General features: G+C 46.7%; 1 protein-coding gene across 3 annotated transcripts in view; it reads left to right on the top strand.

Moving 5' to 3' along the window:
• robo3 (roundabout, axon guidance receptor, homolog 3 (Drosophila)) overlaps positions 1 to 8,938 on the top strand; it is a 149,010-nt gene extending 140,072 nt beyond the window's left edge. The window contains exons 23-27 of one of the 3 annotated variants that reach the window (XM_056285342.1): positions 1,212 to 1,396; positions 1,683 to 1,790; positions 3,784 to 3,963; positions 4,901 to 5,043; positions 8,818 to 8,938. In XM_056285342.1, coding sequence (XP_056141317.1) covers positions 1,212 to 1,396; positions 1,683 to 1,790; positions 3,784 to 3,963; positions 4,901 to 5,043; positions 8,818 to 8,829 — 628 coding nt within the window. In that variant the 3' untranslated portion in view covers positions 8,830 to 8,938. The other 2 variants (XM_056285341.1, XM_056285343.1) reach the window with 2 other exon arrangements.
• Positions 8,939 to 15,200: the final 6,262 nt, after the last annotated feature.

The raw sequence follows: 15,200 nt of genomic DNA, 5'->3' as shown, positions 1-15,200 counted from the left end.
CTAGAGCCCACAGATTGTAACGATAAGAACACATCGTGAAACCTTTTTATCTGCCTTGTCAAGGAGGAATTTCTTAGAACTCCCTCCCATGCACGACGCTCTATAGTGACTCACAACTTCACAACCACCCTCTGCATTTATGACCGCCTTTCCATTCAGCTGTGTGGAAGGAAAGGCTGCTCTATTCCCGACCCACACTTTATCTTCCCGGTGATCGGACGGTCCTGTTAGTTGCTATTGCCTGGCTGAAAAACAATCTCACTGCCCATTGAAGAGTACTTGGTTGAGGTGTGGTGGGGGTGGGGGGTTTGTCTCATGGCAGAATGGCAACGGTGCTGTGGTCCGCTAACAGACGTCAGTCGTCCAGAGAGGACATGTCCCTCTTCAGGAATCAGGAACACTTTGTCATTTCACTTCATGCACTTGCATACACGAAATGCTGTTTCCCCCAGCCCTCAACAGTACAACACAAAGACAAAAACACGTCCAAAAACTACAGGAACACACATATCCAAACTAACACGTATATCCAAACTAAACAAAAAATCACTGTCCAAGGGAACAAACGCCAGCCAGGAAGAATGTCGGAACCGCCGGTCTGCATGGGCTAGCAGTTAGCTTAGCCTGCCCCGCTTCCGCATCCTGTCAGACCACCCTCGGCGTTTCCTCCTCAGGTGCCGCTCCAGGCAGGGGGTGTGGTCCCCGGGCCAACCAGACACCGCAGACCAAGCTCTCCCAGCCAGACACCCTCGACACACCTCCCCACACTCCTCACGACGACATCAAAACACCGCAGTCAACGCCAGGTGAGGCCGTCGCCAGACCGCCCTCGGTGTTATCGCAACTGCCGGTCTGCATGGGCTAGCAGTTAGCTTAGCCTGCCTCACTCTCACAGCCATCAAATGAAGACAAAACTTAGACGCAGGCGTGGACAAAGACACTGCATGGGCGGTACTGGGTGAGGCCGCTGCAAACGCGAATTTGCGCAGCCATCTTCCCACACCGGAAGCGGATCATTCTACACCTATACCGCTATAGCTGTGAATGTTCACATCTGCAGCAGTACCTCACTGTCACAAATGTGCCGTTGGACTTCCTCCCAATCTGTACTTTGTTTTCTAATTGCTGACTTCCCTGGAAAGCATAAACCTTGCTTTGGATTCTGTTGATTTTCCTCTCCAGTGACATGTTACTATTCTTTCCAATAGCAGACGGTTACCCAGCGGTCCACTCCCCCAGGCTCTGAGCCCACCTTTAAACCAGTCCAACCTCTCCGGCCAACCGCATCATGGTACATCTGAGCTTGGCACGCTACAGTGCCAAAGTCCCGGGCATCGCAGTCACCTTAGCCAGGGGGCAACAGTGAATGAAGACAACATCAGTGCCGCTTCACCCGGTAAAGAAACACACAAAGCAATGCACATGCAAACATAAACATACACTTGTAAATGCATGCACATACATCCACACACACACAAATGCACACTGGTAAACAGAAGAGACTGTATGAGGCTGAGAAGTACACTTGCACCCACGCTAGAACCGCTGTAATTTTCAATTTGAAATTTAAAATAATGTGGAACAGGTGTAGCAAAACTCAGCAATCGAATTGGATCCATTGTGTGTTAGTGCTGAGAAATGCATCCTCCAATAACAGTGTTACATCTCCAACTTCTGTACAGTGCAAGGTCGTCTCTCCCCCGCAGACACGTACACTCCTCCCAGCCAAAAATCCAGAGTGAAGAAAAAGACTTCGAAGAGTGTGGCATACAGGAGAGACATACAGGGAGGTGAGTGTGCATGCACATGATGAGTTATATCTGCGGGGCTGTGGTGTTTACCAGGGGTTGTGAGTGGACCTCAGCAAATTATAACCTCCTCAGGCCATCCTCTACACAGTTATCCATGTTCGCTCCCGTGCACGGAATCGCTTCTTCAGATGGCATCAACCGCAATCACGGCCAACTGCAGAACTCTCAGCAGTAAACATCAGCTGGAGGTGTCCTTTCTTTCTTCCATATATTTTAGCAATTTCCCACCAGTTGTTTTGTGAATTGAGCCATTTAAGACCACGGCCACTGGGGTGTAGACTGGTTATTAAGACAGTAATATTGTATTATCATTAATGATAATAATAGCAATGGCATTGTATTATTGGGCGGCACAGTGGCACCATGGTTAGCGCAGTCGCCTCACAGCAAGAAGGTCCTGGGTTCGAGCCCCGGGGTAGTCCAACCTTGGAGGTCTTCCTGGGTCGTCCTCTGTGCGGAGTTTGCATGTTCTCCCCATGTCTGCGTGGGTTTCCTCCCACAGTCCAAAGACATGTAGGTCAGGTGAATCGACCGTACTAGATTGTCCCTAGGTGAGAATGTGTGTCAGCCCTGTGTGATGGCCTGGTGGCTTGTCCAGGGTGTCTCCCCGCCTCCTGCCCAATGACTGCTGGGATAGGCTCCAGCATCCCCGCGACCCTGAGAACAGGATGAGCGGTTCGGATAATGGACGGATGGACATTTAAGACCTGCAAAAAATGGCAGTGGTGTTAACCAAAAGTATTGTGCGACTACAAATAGCCTATACAGACAATATAAATCAGCAGTATCCATCAACAAAATACAATGAAACCACAAGTATCAAGTCAGAAACACAAGACTGGATTGGGTTCTTTGGCTTGGTCTATGCACTAAGGCGAGGCAAGTTTATTTATATGGCACGTTTCATATACAAAGGTCATTCAAAGTGCTTCTACATGAAGGCAAAAAAGACGATGTACAGAAATTATACAAATGTATGAGTGGCCTAGTATTTTTGCCTGCTGTGGTGTGACCGGTCTAATGTTTTCAGTTTTGTCATTAAAAAAGTCGGCAGGTTCATTACACTTACCGAGTCACTGGGGGATTTGCCAGCTTATCAACAACAGAAAGCAAAATGCATGCGTTGTTCATGTTCTCGTTAATGATGCTGGCAAAAAAACATTTTCTAGTCATTCACAATTCTAGGTATCAACTTTCCTTTTGAAAATATTGAGATCCAGTTCGGTCTTAACGGAACAGGCCAGAATTTTTGAAGTCCATCTCTGTTTTATACTCAGAACTCGTGTCATAGGTAGGTATCATCTTCACAGACCTCCATCCTTTGCTTCTCCACACTGGACACACGGCTCCACATTGCCATCTAGAATTCATTGCAATTAATGGGGCAACAAAACCCTCGGTGGTTCAGCCGAAGCTAACATGATGCTACAGCAGTCTGTGGTTCAAATTCGAGTGGTCATTTTAAAACTTGCAGTCGATTCTATTGCTAACTTCCCTCTTACTGTTTGCTTTGTGGTGCCATGGCACACAGACTCCTGCTGGCAATCGCTTGTAGACTGTGTTGCAGGAAGTAGCATATTAGGAAAAAGAACATAAATGACCATAAATATGACCTCTCAAATCCGCTTTGATAGACTGTTGTAGCATCGTGTTAGCTTTGGTTGAAACAGTTTTTTTTGGGGGGGGGTCACTTAACGAGGATTGTAAATTTGTCCCCCATTATTTGTATTGAACTATAGATGGCAAGCTGGATCTTCATGCCCAGTACGAAGAAAAGGATGGATGACTGTGAAAATGAAACCCGCCTACGTAGCCAATGAGCAATGAATATCGATTAAAGATAGATATCAAAAATTCTTAACTATTCCTTTAACTACTTTTAATTATTTTTTCATCTCCCGGACTCTGGTAGACTGGTAGAAGATAATTATTCCTGTCCGACTTCTCATCACCATCTTGTCTGTGTGTTCAGACCTGCCTCCACCTCCTGAGCCTCCCCCAGAGGAGGACAGGTTGCAGGGCTCTCTGGGGTGTGTGGAGGCTGGCCTCATGGCGGAGGACAGAGTGGGTGGACCCCTGTCTTCCTTGGAGAAGAGGGAACACAACAGCTGCAGCCACCAAAGGAAAGGCTCAGGACAGCGACAGACCGACAGTAAGATGATATTTTTGTGTCATATGAGGCAAAGTAAATCTTTCAATATTTTGGTTTAGGAGTTGCAGAACACTACTGGGCAGAAAAAGTCTCCCACGTTGTAGAACAGAGTATCTGTCTCTGGAAATATGAAATCGTATCCGTTGTGAGACGAAAACACAAATCTTATGTGTGTCAGGGAAATGTGATACAGCACCCCTGTAGTGTGGCAGCCTGAGGACCTCTTCCCTCATCTCTCCTGCATCAGTCCTTCTGCAGTCACTGTGACCTATTCTGTTCCCAAATGTTACAGCAAAATGTGGTTTTGTGGCTAAAGCCCAGCGTCTGCCAGACACCTGGTTGTCAATTCAATCCGTGTTACTTCTCCTGGCCAAAAGGTTTGTGAGCGCAATAAACACAAAACATTACGACCACGGGCGGCACGGTGGCGCAGTGGTGAGTGTGGTCGCCTCACAGCAAGAAGGTCCTGGGGTAGTCCAACCTTGGGGGTGGTCCCGGGTCGTCCTCTGTGTGGAGTTTGCATGTTCTCCCCATGTCTGCATGGGTTTCCTCCGGGGGCTCCGGTTTCCTCCCACAGTCCAAAGACATGTAGGTCAGGAGAATCGGCTGCACTACATTGTCTCTAGGTGTGAATGTGTTGGCCCTGTGATGGACTGGCGGCCTGTTCAGGATGTCTCCCTGCCTGCCATCCAGTGACTGCTGGGATAGACTCCACCATTCCTGCGACCCCAATTCGGAGAAGCGGCTTGGATAATGGATGGATGAATTACAACCCCAGCGTAGCAAGCATGTAGCTAATGCTGACACTTTGCTGATTTCCCTTTAGGTTTCCTGTTTCCAGCAGTTCTCTACCCTGGATTAAATCCAGCCTTTAAGCAGTATACTAAAGGATGTCAACATTAACTCCATCTTGTTTCTTCCATCCTTCTCTGGTCAGATGAGGAGCTGATGGCGTACAGCAGTAAGGCCGGCTTCCTGCCCAGGAGTCAGATGTCGAGTAACTGTTCTACCACAGGGAGCTCCTCGTCCAGGGGCTCCACAGGCTCCAGAGGCCTCAACTCGGCCAGGAAACACATCGAGGTGGGCTACGATGCTAATCGCCCGTAATGGCTTCATGATATCTGTAAGGTTTTTAGATGTGAAGCAACTCATGGACCACAAACTCATGGTTAGCTAATCCATCTCTCTGGATGAGGGGGAGGAGGGGACAGAAACAACAACAAAAATGGATGGCGGGGCTCTAAAGTTCAAATGTGGTCAGTGAGGCTGACCACATTTGCCAAATGAAAACAAAAAATAACAGAATAAGCTTTTATGAATAAACAAATCGGTGTTCAGACGGATCACACAAAACACCAGCGGTGCTGGCACTGGAGGCACTGCTGCTATTTTGGCGCCACATTTAGTGATTTGCAGACCCCCTCAACGGCACTTTATTTGTTTTGCTGTCTCTGACGCTGTAGCGCTTTATCTCCAATGTATTCTCATTCATATACAAATTATTTAAATGCAAATGTGTATGCAAATTAGTTGATGATGTCATCTACTGACTTCTGGCGAATTGGGGGCAGCCAGTAGCTGCTTTCCTAACAAAAGAGTTGGCACCATGAAGTGCCAGGCGGAGACGCTCAGTAGCTGGTGCAACACAATGAGAAGGAAGAAAAGCTCGTGCTGCTTTCTCCTCATCCGTGCTGTGATAATACGCACAACGCCGTGTCGCGTGAACAGGGGTTTCTATTACCAGCAACGTTTATTGATTTTAATTTAACTCTCCCCTTTTTCCTCTCTGTTTGGACAAAGGAGATGTAGTCCTGCTGCTCCTCCACCCTCCCTGGTCTGTGAAACAAGTAGCGGCATTTGTAAAAGTTGAAATTCTGTGAACCTTTGAAAGAGGTGGCGGTGCCGACGGTGGTAGGCTGTAACACGTGGGCAGGCCCCGATGGAAAACGTTAAAAAGGCAACCTTTCTAAAACGCCAAAAATAAGTCCTTTTCTTAATAAGTCTGATCTAAGACCACTCCGTGTCCTTGTTATGGAGCTGAAACCATCTCTTTTGACCTCAGCTGGTGAAAATAAAGGTCGCTCGTGGATATTTACTGGCATGGGGACGGGGGGGAGGGGGGGGCGGCGGCGGCAAAAATCGTCCCCGCTTTGAAAACAGGCTCACGAGATTTACGAGTATTACCTACACATCTGCCACGCTTCATAAAACACACAAAACTTCACGCATGCAGGGCGCCTACTCATCGGGCTCATGTGGAAAAAAAACATCAGTTACAGGTGCGTTAATGGACCCACACATGCACAGACCCACACATGCACGCACACATCCACCACCACCACCGTCCACTCGGGGTGAGCTTCACGGTGCGGTGTGGCGAGGAGTGCAGCCGCCCACTGTTTCTGCTGCCTCCGTAGTGCACTTCTGAGGGCACACTTCACTGTGTGAGCACTCTTTTAGCACCCCCCCCCCCCGCAGGCTCCCTCGTGTCTGGTGGGCAGTCTCTTTTATTGCACGCCAGCTGAATAGAAAGCTCTGCGGGTTTGCACACAAGCCAAAGCAACACAGCCACAAACGCTTTGTTTGACATGAAGTCGTCTCTCCGCCTGCAGGGAGCGCACACAGTCGACAGCGCGGCGGCTTTATGCTACGTGTGTGCTTGCATTTTCCCCTGATTGTGTTTGAACGGTGGGGGTTTTCCCGACCTTGGAGCAGTTGTTGAAAGCAGTAAATAAAGCCGATGTCAGACTCGAAGACGCAGTCACAAAGACATTATTTAAAGCTGCGGTGCGTCTTCACCGACACGCCGATTCCTGATTCAAGAAGGGGCGTCCGGGTGGCGTGGCAGTCTTATTCCATTGCCTACCAACACAGCGATTGCCGGTTCGAATCCCCGTGTTACCTCCGGCTCGGTTTGCTCGGGGGGGAATAGCGTGATCCTCCCACGTGCTACGTCCCCCGGGTGAAACTCCTCACTGTCAGGTGAAAAGAAGCGGCTGGTGACTCCACATGTATGGGAGGAGGCATGTGGTAGTCTGCAGCCCTCCCCGGATCAGCAGAGACCGGGGCGGCTCGGAAGAGTGGGGTGATTGGCCAGATAGAATTGGGGAGAAAGGGGGGGACCCCCCCCCAAAAAAAAGGATAACGAACTGGTGATGAGAGGAAGAGGTCCACAGACACATCAGATAACGAGTGGTCACACAACATTTGTTAGCACACTACCACAACAACCACACAGGACCTCACATGTAGTTCAGCCTACGCAAGATGTTTTGAGATGGACGTTTTTTTTTAATATACATTTTGTGGAAACGACTTTACTGACTCGACTTTACTGATGAGAAAATTCAGGCAACGGTGAACCTGAACAGTGCCAAACTGGTTTGTGACAAGGGGCGGGCACGTTGTCGGGCTTCGGTATTGTGCGTTTTAGTCCCGTGGCTTGTAGGTCGTTATGATGTAATGTGAGGCTGCGCCTTAAAGATGTGGAGAAAGAAAAAGAGAAAGGACGGTCCTGTCACGGGTCACTTCACTCTGACCTGAGCACAGATGTAATATGGCAACCACACACACACACACAATTGCTCTTTTAACTCAATTTCTATACACACTTGTGTGCACCAGCACACAGTTCCCGTGCCTCCCGTGCTCCCCAGGTCACCCCCCGTGGAGCAGTAAGGAACACCTCAACCCCCTACCCGCCCTTTACTGCCCTCTCCATGCTTCACCGGGAACATGAAAGCGTGACCCCCCTCACAATTAAGCCCCGGCCGTTTCCACAGGAAGTCTGTACAGGATTAACCCGACCGCTGTCTCCCCCCCATGACAGAGCTTGGCGGTGCCGGGTGAGGGATGAGATGGGTGATGACTCTTTTTACTCCAGCAGTCCACAAAACAAAAACCTCAGCAGGGTGCCATGTTTGTTAGGCTGAATCCCCTAATGGGCTGTAGACACGTGAGTCAAGTCAGTTTTATTTGTGTAGCCCAATATCACAAATTACAAATGTGCCTCAGTGGGCTTTACAGCAGCACAACATCCTGTCCTTAGACCCTCTCATCGGATAAGGACCAACTCCCTAAAAACCCCTTTACCAGGGAGAAAAAATAGAAACCTCAGGGAGAGCAAGAGAGGAGGATCTCTCTCCCAAGACAGACAACGTGCAATGGATGTTGTGTTTACACATCATTGAAAGAGGATAACACAATTACAATGGAATTATAAAATTTATGACGAATATGATGAGGAGGGTGTCAAGCAGTGTCCAGACGCCACTGGAACAGCCCAGGACCCGAACCACGTGACCACCATCACCATGTAAAAAAAAAAAAAAATATATATATATATATATATATATATATATCCTGGGAGAGAGATCCTCCTCTGTTGCTCTCCCTGAGGTTTCTCCCTATTTTTTCTCCGTTAAAGGGTTTTTAGGGAGTTGTTCCTTATCCGATGAGAGGGTCTAATGACAGGATGTTGTGTTGCTGTTAAGCCCCCTGAGGCACATTTGTAATTTGTGATATTGGGCTACACAAATAAAATTGACTCGATTTATATATATATGTATGGGGAGGAGACTGAATAATTACCTCTCCGTGCACCAGCATGTCTCATTGATGCAACGGTCTCACGTGGACACTGCTGTTGTCCTTGGCTCGGACTGACAGCGCTTAGCTGAAACGTTTGGGTGCAGACGTGACGGGTCCACGGCGCTCCCCCCTATGAGGAGACGGCCCTTCTGGGGTTCTGTCAGTATTTTTCCTCCAAGTGTCGTTTCCCCTCCCTGTTGACCAAAGCAGATAATCGCCGTTTCCGTCTGGACTGTTAATTGATGACTCTCGCTTGCTTTCCAGGAAATGAGATAAGAACACCATCAGCTGAGAGGTGGAAACGACAGCTTTGTTTCCCGGCGATCCAGCGATGCCTCCCTTTCCTTCTTCGTCACGGAGGCCATCGGCTGAAAACGGGGGGGGGGGGGGGAAAGCCGAAAGCCGCGAGGGTTCCTCGGTTGGGACTCTGCTTCACCGCTGTGAAAGAACAACGGACTCTTGGTCTTGTTCTAGGTATTACTATGATTATTTATGACCCGTCAGGTTCACTTATCTCCCCTTGTGTGTAAATACTCATCTCCGTACTGTTCTCTCGTGGGCTCTGCACACGGGGAGAGACGTATATTGTATTTATAAGCATTGACATAACAGCCACCCCGCAAATGTAAAGAAAAACAAAAAAGGTCCATTATGATGAAAAGCTCATGTCTTCTTGAATGTGCCAACTTCTTTTATGTCAAGATGTATACTTTTGAAAGCATAACTACTGTTGCACTCCTTGTTGTCATGGCAAAACAACAGAAAACATGAAGCACAAAGTGTGTCTGTTTGTCAAGAGGGACAATTAGAAAAGCCAAAACATGTAGGTCCTCGCTGCTCGATGCCTCCGCCCGAGCGCTTCCGTGTTGGGATCCCTACACCCATGTAGTCCGCTAAGAATGTCAAGAATATTTTCTCTGTTTTGTTTTCTGTCGTTTTTTTTTTTTTCCTGCAGACAAACGTTTTTGTGCGCCGGCAGACGGGCGTCTGTGTTACAGTTTGATTGTAAGCCCCTCCCCTCCCTTCCCCTTGTTGATCTGAGGGAGCGTTTGCTGCAACTGTGTGATTAAATTTGCATATTCTCTTTCCAAAAAAGAAAAAAAAAAGAAGTTAATGTGGACTAACTTTTTTGTACTCTTGTTGTTTTGTAAAAGTACAATAAAATACATTTGTTGAACTATAAACGCCATGCCTTCATTATTTCTTCATTGCTGCACCGCTCTGTTGTATCACGCTACTGCAAACCAAACCAAACCTGTATCACACTACTGCAAACCAAACCTGTACCACGCTACTGCAAACCAAACCTGTATCACGCTACTGCAAACCAAACCTATATCACACTACTGCAAACCAAACCTGTACCACGCTACTGCAAACCAAACCTGTATCACGCTACTGCAAACCAAACCTGTATCACGCTACTGCAAACCAAACCTGTATCACGCTACTGCAAACCAAACCTGTATCACACTACTGCATCACGCTACTGCAAACCAAACCTGTATCACGCTACTGCAAACCAAACCTGTATCACGCTACTGCAAACCAAACCTGTATCACGCTACTGCAAACCAAACCTGTATCACGCTACTGCAAACCAAACCTGCCTGTATCACACTACTGCAAACCAAACCTGTATCACACTACTGCAAACCAAACCTGTATCACGCTACTGCAAACCAAACCTGTACCACACTACTGCAAACCAAACCTGTATCACACTACTGCAAACCAAACCTGTATCACACTACTGCAAACCAAACCTGTATCACACTACTGCAAACCAAACCTGTATCACGCTACTGCAAACCAAACCTGTATCACACTACTGCAAACCAAACCTGTATCACACTACTGCAAACCAAACCTGTACCACACTACTGCAAACCAAACCTGTACCACACTACTGCAAACCAAACCTGTACCACGCTACTGCAAACCAAACCAAACCTGTATCACACTACTGCAAACCAAACCAAACCTGTATCACACCACTGCAAACCAAACCTGTATCACACTACTGCAAACCAAACCTGTATCACGCTACTGCAAACCAAACCTGTATCACACTACTGCAAACCAAACCTGTATCACACTACTGCAAACCAAACCTGTATCACACTACTGCAAACCAAACCTGTATCACACTACTGCAAACCAAACCTGTATCACACTACTGCAAACCAAACCTGTATCACACTACTGCAAACCAAACCTGTATCACACTACTGCAAACCAAACCTGTATCACACTACTGCAAACCAAACCTGCCTGTATCACACTACTGCAAAGCAAACCTGTATCACACTACTGCAAACCAAACCTGTATCACGCTACTGCAAACCAAACCTGTATCACACTACTGCAAACCAAACCTGTATCACACTACTGCAAACCAAACCTGTATCACACTACTGCAAACCAAACCTGTATCACACTACTGCAAACCAAACCTGTATCACACTACTGCAAACCAAACCTGTATCACACTACTGCAAACCAAACCTGTATCACACTACTGCAAACCAAACCTGTATCACACTACTGCAAACCAAACCTGCCTGTATCACACTACTGCAAAGCAAACCTGTATCACACTACTGCAAACCAAACCTGTACCACACTACTGCAAACCAAACCTGTATCACACTACTGCAAACCAAACCTGTACCACACTACTGCAAACCAAACCTGTACCACGATACTGCAAACCAAACCTGTATCACGCTACTGCAAACCAAACCTGTATCACACTACTGCAAACCAAACCAAACCTGTATCACACTACTGCAAACCAAACCAAACCTGTATCACACTACTGCAAACCAAACCTGTATCACACTACTGCAAACCAAACCTGTATCACGCTACTGCAAACCAAACCTGTATCACACTACTGCAAACCAAACCTGTATCACACTACTGCAAACCAAACCTGTATCACACTACTGCAAACCAAACCTGTATCACACTACTGCAAACCAAACCTGTACCACGCTACTGCAAACCAAACCAAACCTGTATCACACTACTGCAAACCAAACCTGTACCACACTACTGCAAACCAAACCTGTATCACGCTACTGCAAACCAAACCTGTACCACACTACTGCAAACCAAACCTGTATCACACTACTGCAAACCAAACCTGTATCACACTACTGCAAACCAAACCTGTATCACACTACTGCAAACCAAACCTGCCTGTATCACACTACAGCAAAGCAAACCTGTATCACACTACTGCAAACCAAACCTGTACCACACTACTGCAAACCAAACCTGTACCACGCTACTGCAAACCAAACCTGTATCACACTACTGCAAACCAAACCTATATCACACTACTGCAAACCAAACCTGTATCACGCTACTGCAAACCAAACCTGTATCACACTACTGCAAACCAAACCTGTATCACGCTACTGCAAACCAAACCTGTATCACGCTACTGCAAACCAAACCTGTATCACGCTACTGCAAACCAAACCTGTATCACGCTACTGCAAACCAAACCTGCCTGTATCACACTACTGCAAACCAAACCTGTATCACGCTACTGCAAACCAAACCTGTATCACACTACTGCAAACCAAACCTGTATCACGCTACTGCAAACCTGCCTGTATCACGCTACTGCAAACCAAACCTGTACCACACTACTGCAAACCAAACCTGTATCACACTACTGCAAACCAAACCTGTATCACACTACTGCAAACCAAACCTGTATCACACTACTGCAAACCAAACCTGTATCACGCTACTGCAAACCAAACCTGTATCACACTACTGCAAACCAAACCTGTATCACACTACTGCAAACCAAACCTGTACCACACTACTGCAAACCAAACCTGTACCACACTACTGCAAACCAAACCTGTACCACGCTACTGCAAACCAAACCAAACCTGTATCACACTACTGCAAACCAAACCAAACCTGTATCACACTACTGCAAACCAAACCTGTATCACACTACTGCAAACCAAACCTGTATCACGCTACTGCAAACCAAACCTGTATCACACTACTGCAAACCAAACCTGTATCACACTACTGCAAACCAAACCTGTATCACACTACTGCAAACCAAACCTGTACCACACTACTGCAAACCAAACCTGTATCACACTACTGCAAACCAAACCTGTATCACGCTACTGCAAACCAAACCTGTATCACACTACTGCAAACCAAACCTGTATCACACTACTGCAAACCAAACCTGTATCACACTACTGCAAACCAAACCTGTATCACACTACTGCAAACCAAACCTGTATCACACTACTGCAAACCAAACCTGTATCACACTACTGCAAACCAAACCTGTATCACACTACTGCAAACCAAACCTGTATCACACTACTGCAAACCAAACCTGTATCACACTACTGCAAACCAAACCTGTATCACACTACTGCAAACCAAACCTGCCTGTATCACACTACTGCAAAGCAAACCTGTATCACACTACTGCAAACCAAACCTGTATCACACTACTGCAAACCAAACCTGTACCACACTACTGCAAACCAAACCTGTACCACGCTACTGCAAACCAAACCTGTATCACGCTACTGCAAACCAAACCAAACCTGTATCACACTACTGCAAACCAAACCTGTATCACACTACTGCAAACCAAACCTGTATCACGCTACTGCAAACCAAACCTGTATCACACTACTGCAAACCAAACCTGTATCACACTACTGCAAACCAAACCTGTATCACACTACTGCAAACCAAACCTGTATCACACTACTGCAAACCAAACCTGTATAACACTACTGCAAACCAAACCTGTACCACACTACTGCAAACCAAACCTGTATCACGCTACTGCAAACCAAACCTGTACCACACTACTGCAAACCAAACCTGTATCACACTACTGCAAACCAAACCTGTATCACACTACTGCAAACCAAACCTGTATCACACTACTGCAAACCAAACCTGTATCACACTACTGCAAACCAAACCTGTATCACACTACTGCAAACCAAACCTGCCTGTATCACACTACTGCAAAGCAAACCTGTATCACACTACTGCAAACCAAACCTGTACCACACTACTGCAAACCAAACCTGTATCACACTACTGCAAACCAAACCAAACCTGTATCACACTACTGCAAACCAAACCTGTATCACACTACTGCAAACCAAACCTGTATCACGCTACTGCAAACCAAACCTGTATCACGCTACTGCAAACCAAACCTGTATCACACTACTGCAAACCAAACCTGTATCACACTACTGCAAACCAAACCTGTATCACACTACTGCAAACCAAACCTGTATCACACTACTGCAAACCAAACCTGTATCACACTACTGCAAACCAAACCTGTATCACACTACTGCAAACCAAACCTGTACCACACTACTGCAAACCAAACCTGTATCACACTACTGCAAACCAAACCTGTACCACACTACTGCAAACCAAACCTGTATCACACTACTGCAAACCAAACCTGTATCACACTACTGCAAACCAAACCTGTATCACACTACTGCAAACCAAACCTGCCTGTATCACACTACTGCAAAGCAAACCTGTATCACACTACTGCAAACCAAACCTGCCTGTATCACACTACTGCAAAGCAAACCTGTATCACACTACTGCAAACCAAACCTGTATCACACTACTGCAAACCAAACCAAACCTGTATCACGCTACTGCAAACCAAACCTGCCTGTATCACACTACTGCAAACCAAACCTGTATCACACTACTGCAAACCAAACCTGTATCACACTACTGCAAACCAAACCTGTACCACACTACTGCAAACCAAACCTGTATCACACTACTGCAAACCAAACCTGTATCACACTACTGCAAACCAAACCTGCCTGTATCACACTACTGCAAACCAAACCTGCCTGTATCACACTACTGCAAACCAAACCTGCCTGTATCACACTACTGCAAACCAAACCTGCCTGTATCACACTACTGCAAACCAAACCTGTATCACGCTACTGCAAACCCAACCAAACCTGTATCACACTACTGCAAACCAAACCTGTATCACACTACTGCAAATCAAACCAAACCTGTACCACACTACTGCAAACCAAACCTGTATCACACTACTGCAAACCAAACCAAACCCGTACCACACTACTGCAAACCAAACCTGTACCACACTACTGCAAACCAAACCTGTATCACACTACTGCAAACCAAACCTGCCTGTATCACACTACTGCAAACCAAACCTGTATCACGCTACTGCAAACCAAACCTGTATCACGCTACTGCAAACCAAACCAAACCTGTATCACACTACTGCAAACCAAACCTGTATCACACTACTGCAAACCAAACCTGTATCACGCTACTGCAAACCAAACCAAACCTGTATCACACTACTGCAAACCAAACCTGTATCACACTACTGCAAACCAAACCTGTATCACGCTACTGCAAACCAAACCTGTATCACACTACTGCAAACCAAACCTGTATCACGCTACTGCAAACCAAACCAAACCTGTATCACACTACTGCAAACCAAACCTGTATCACGCTACTGCAAACCAAACCTGTACCACACTACTGCAAACCAAACCTGCCTGTATCACGCTACTGCAAACCAAACCTGTATCACG

The sequence above is a fragment of the Lampris incognitus genome, chromosome 8 (assembly GCF_029633865.1).
Source record: "Lampris incognitus isolate fLamInc1 chromosome 8, fLamInc1.hap2, whole genome shotgun sequence".
NCBI lineage: Eukaryota > Metazoa > Chordata > Actinopteri > Lampriformes > Lampridae > Lampris > Lampris incognitus.
This window is presented reverse-complemented; position numbering and strand designations above follow the sequence as displayed.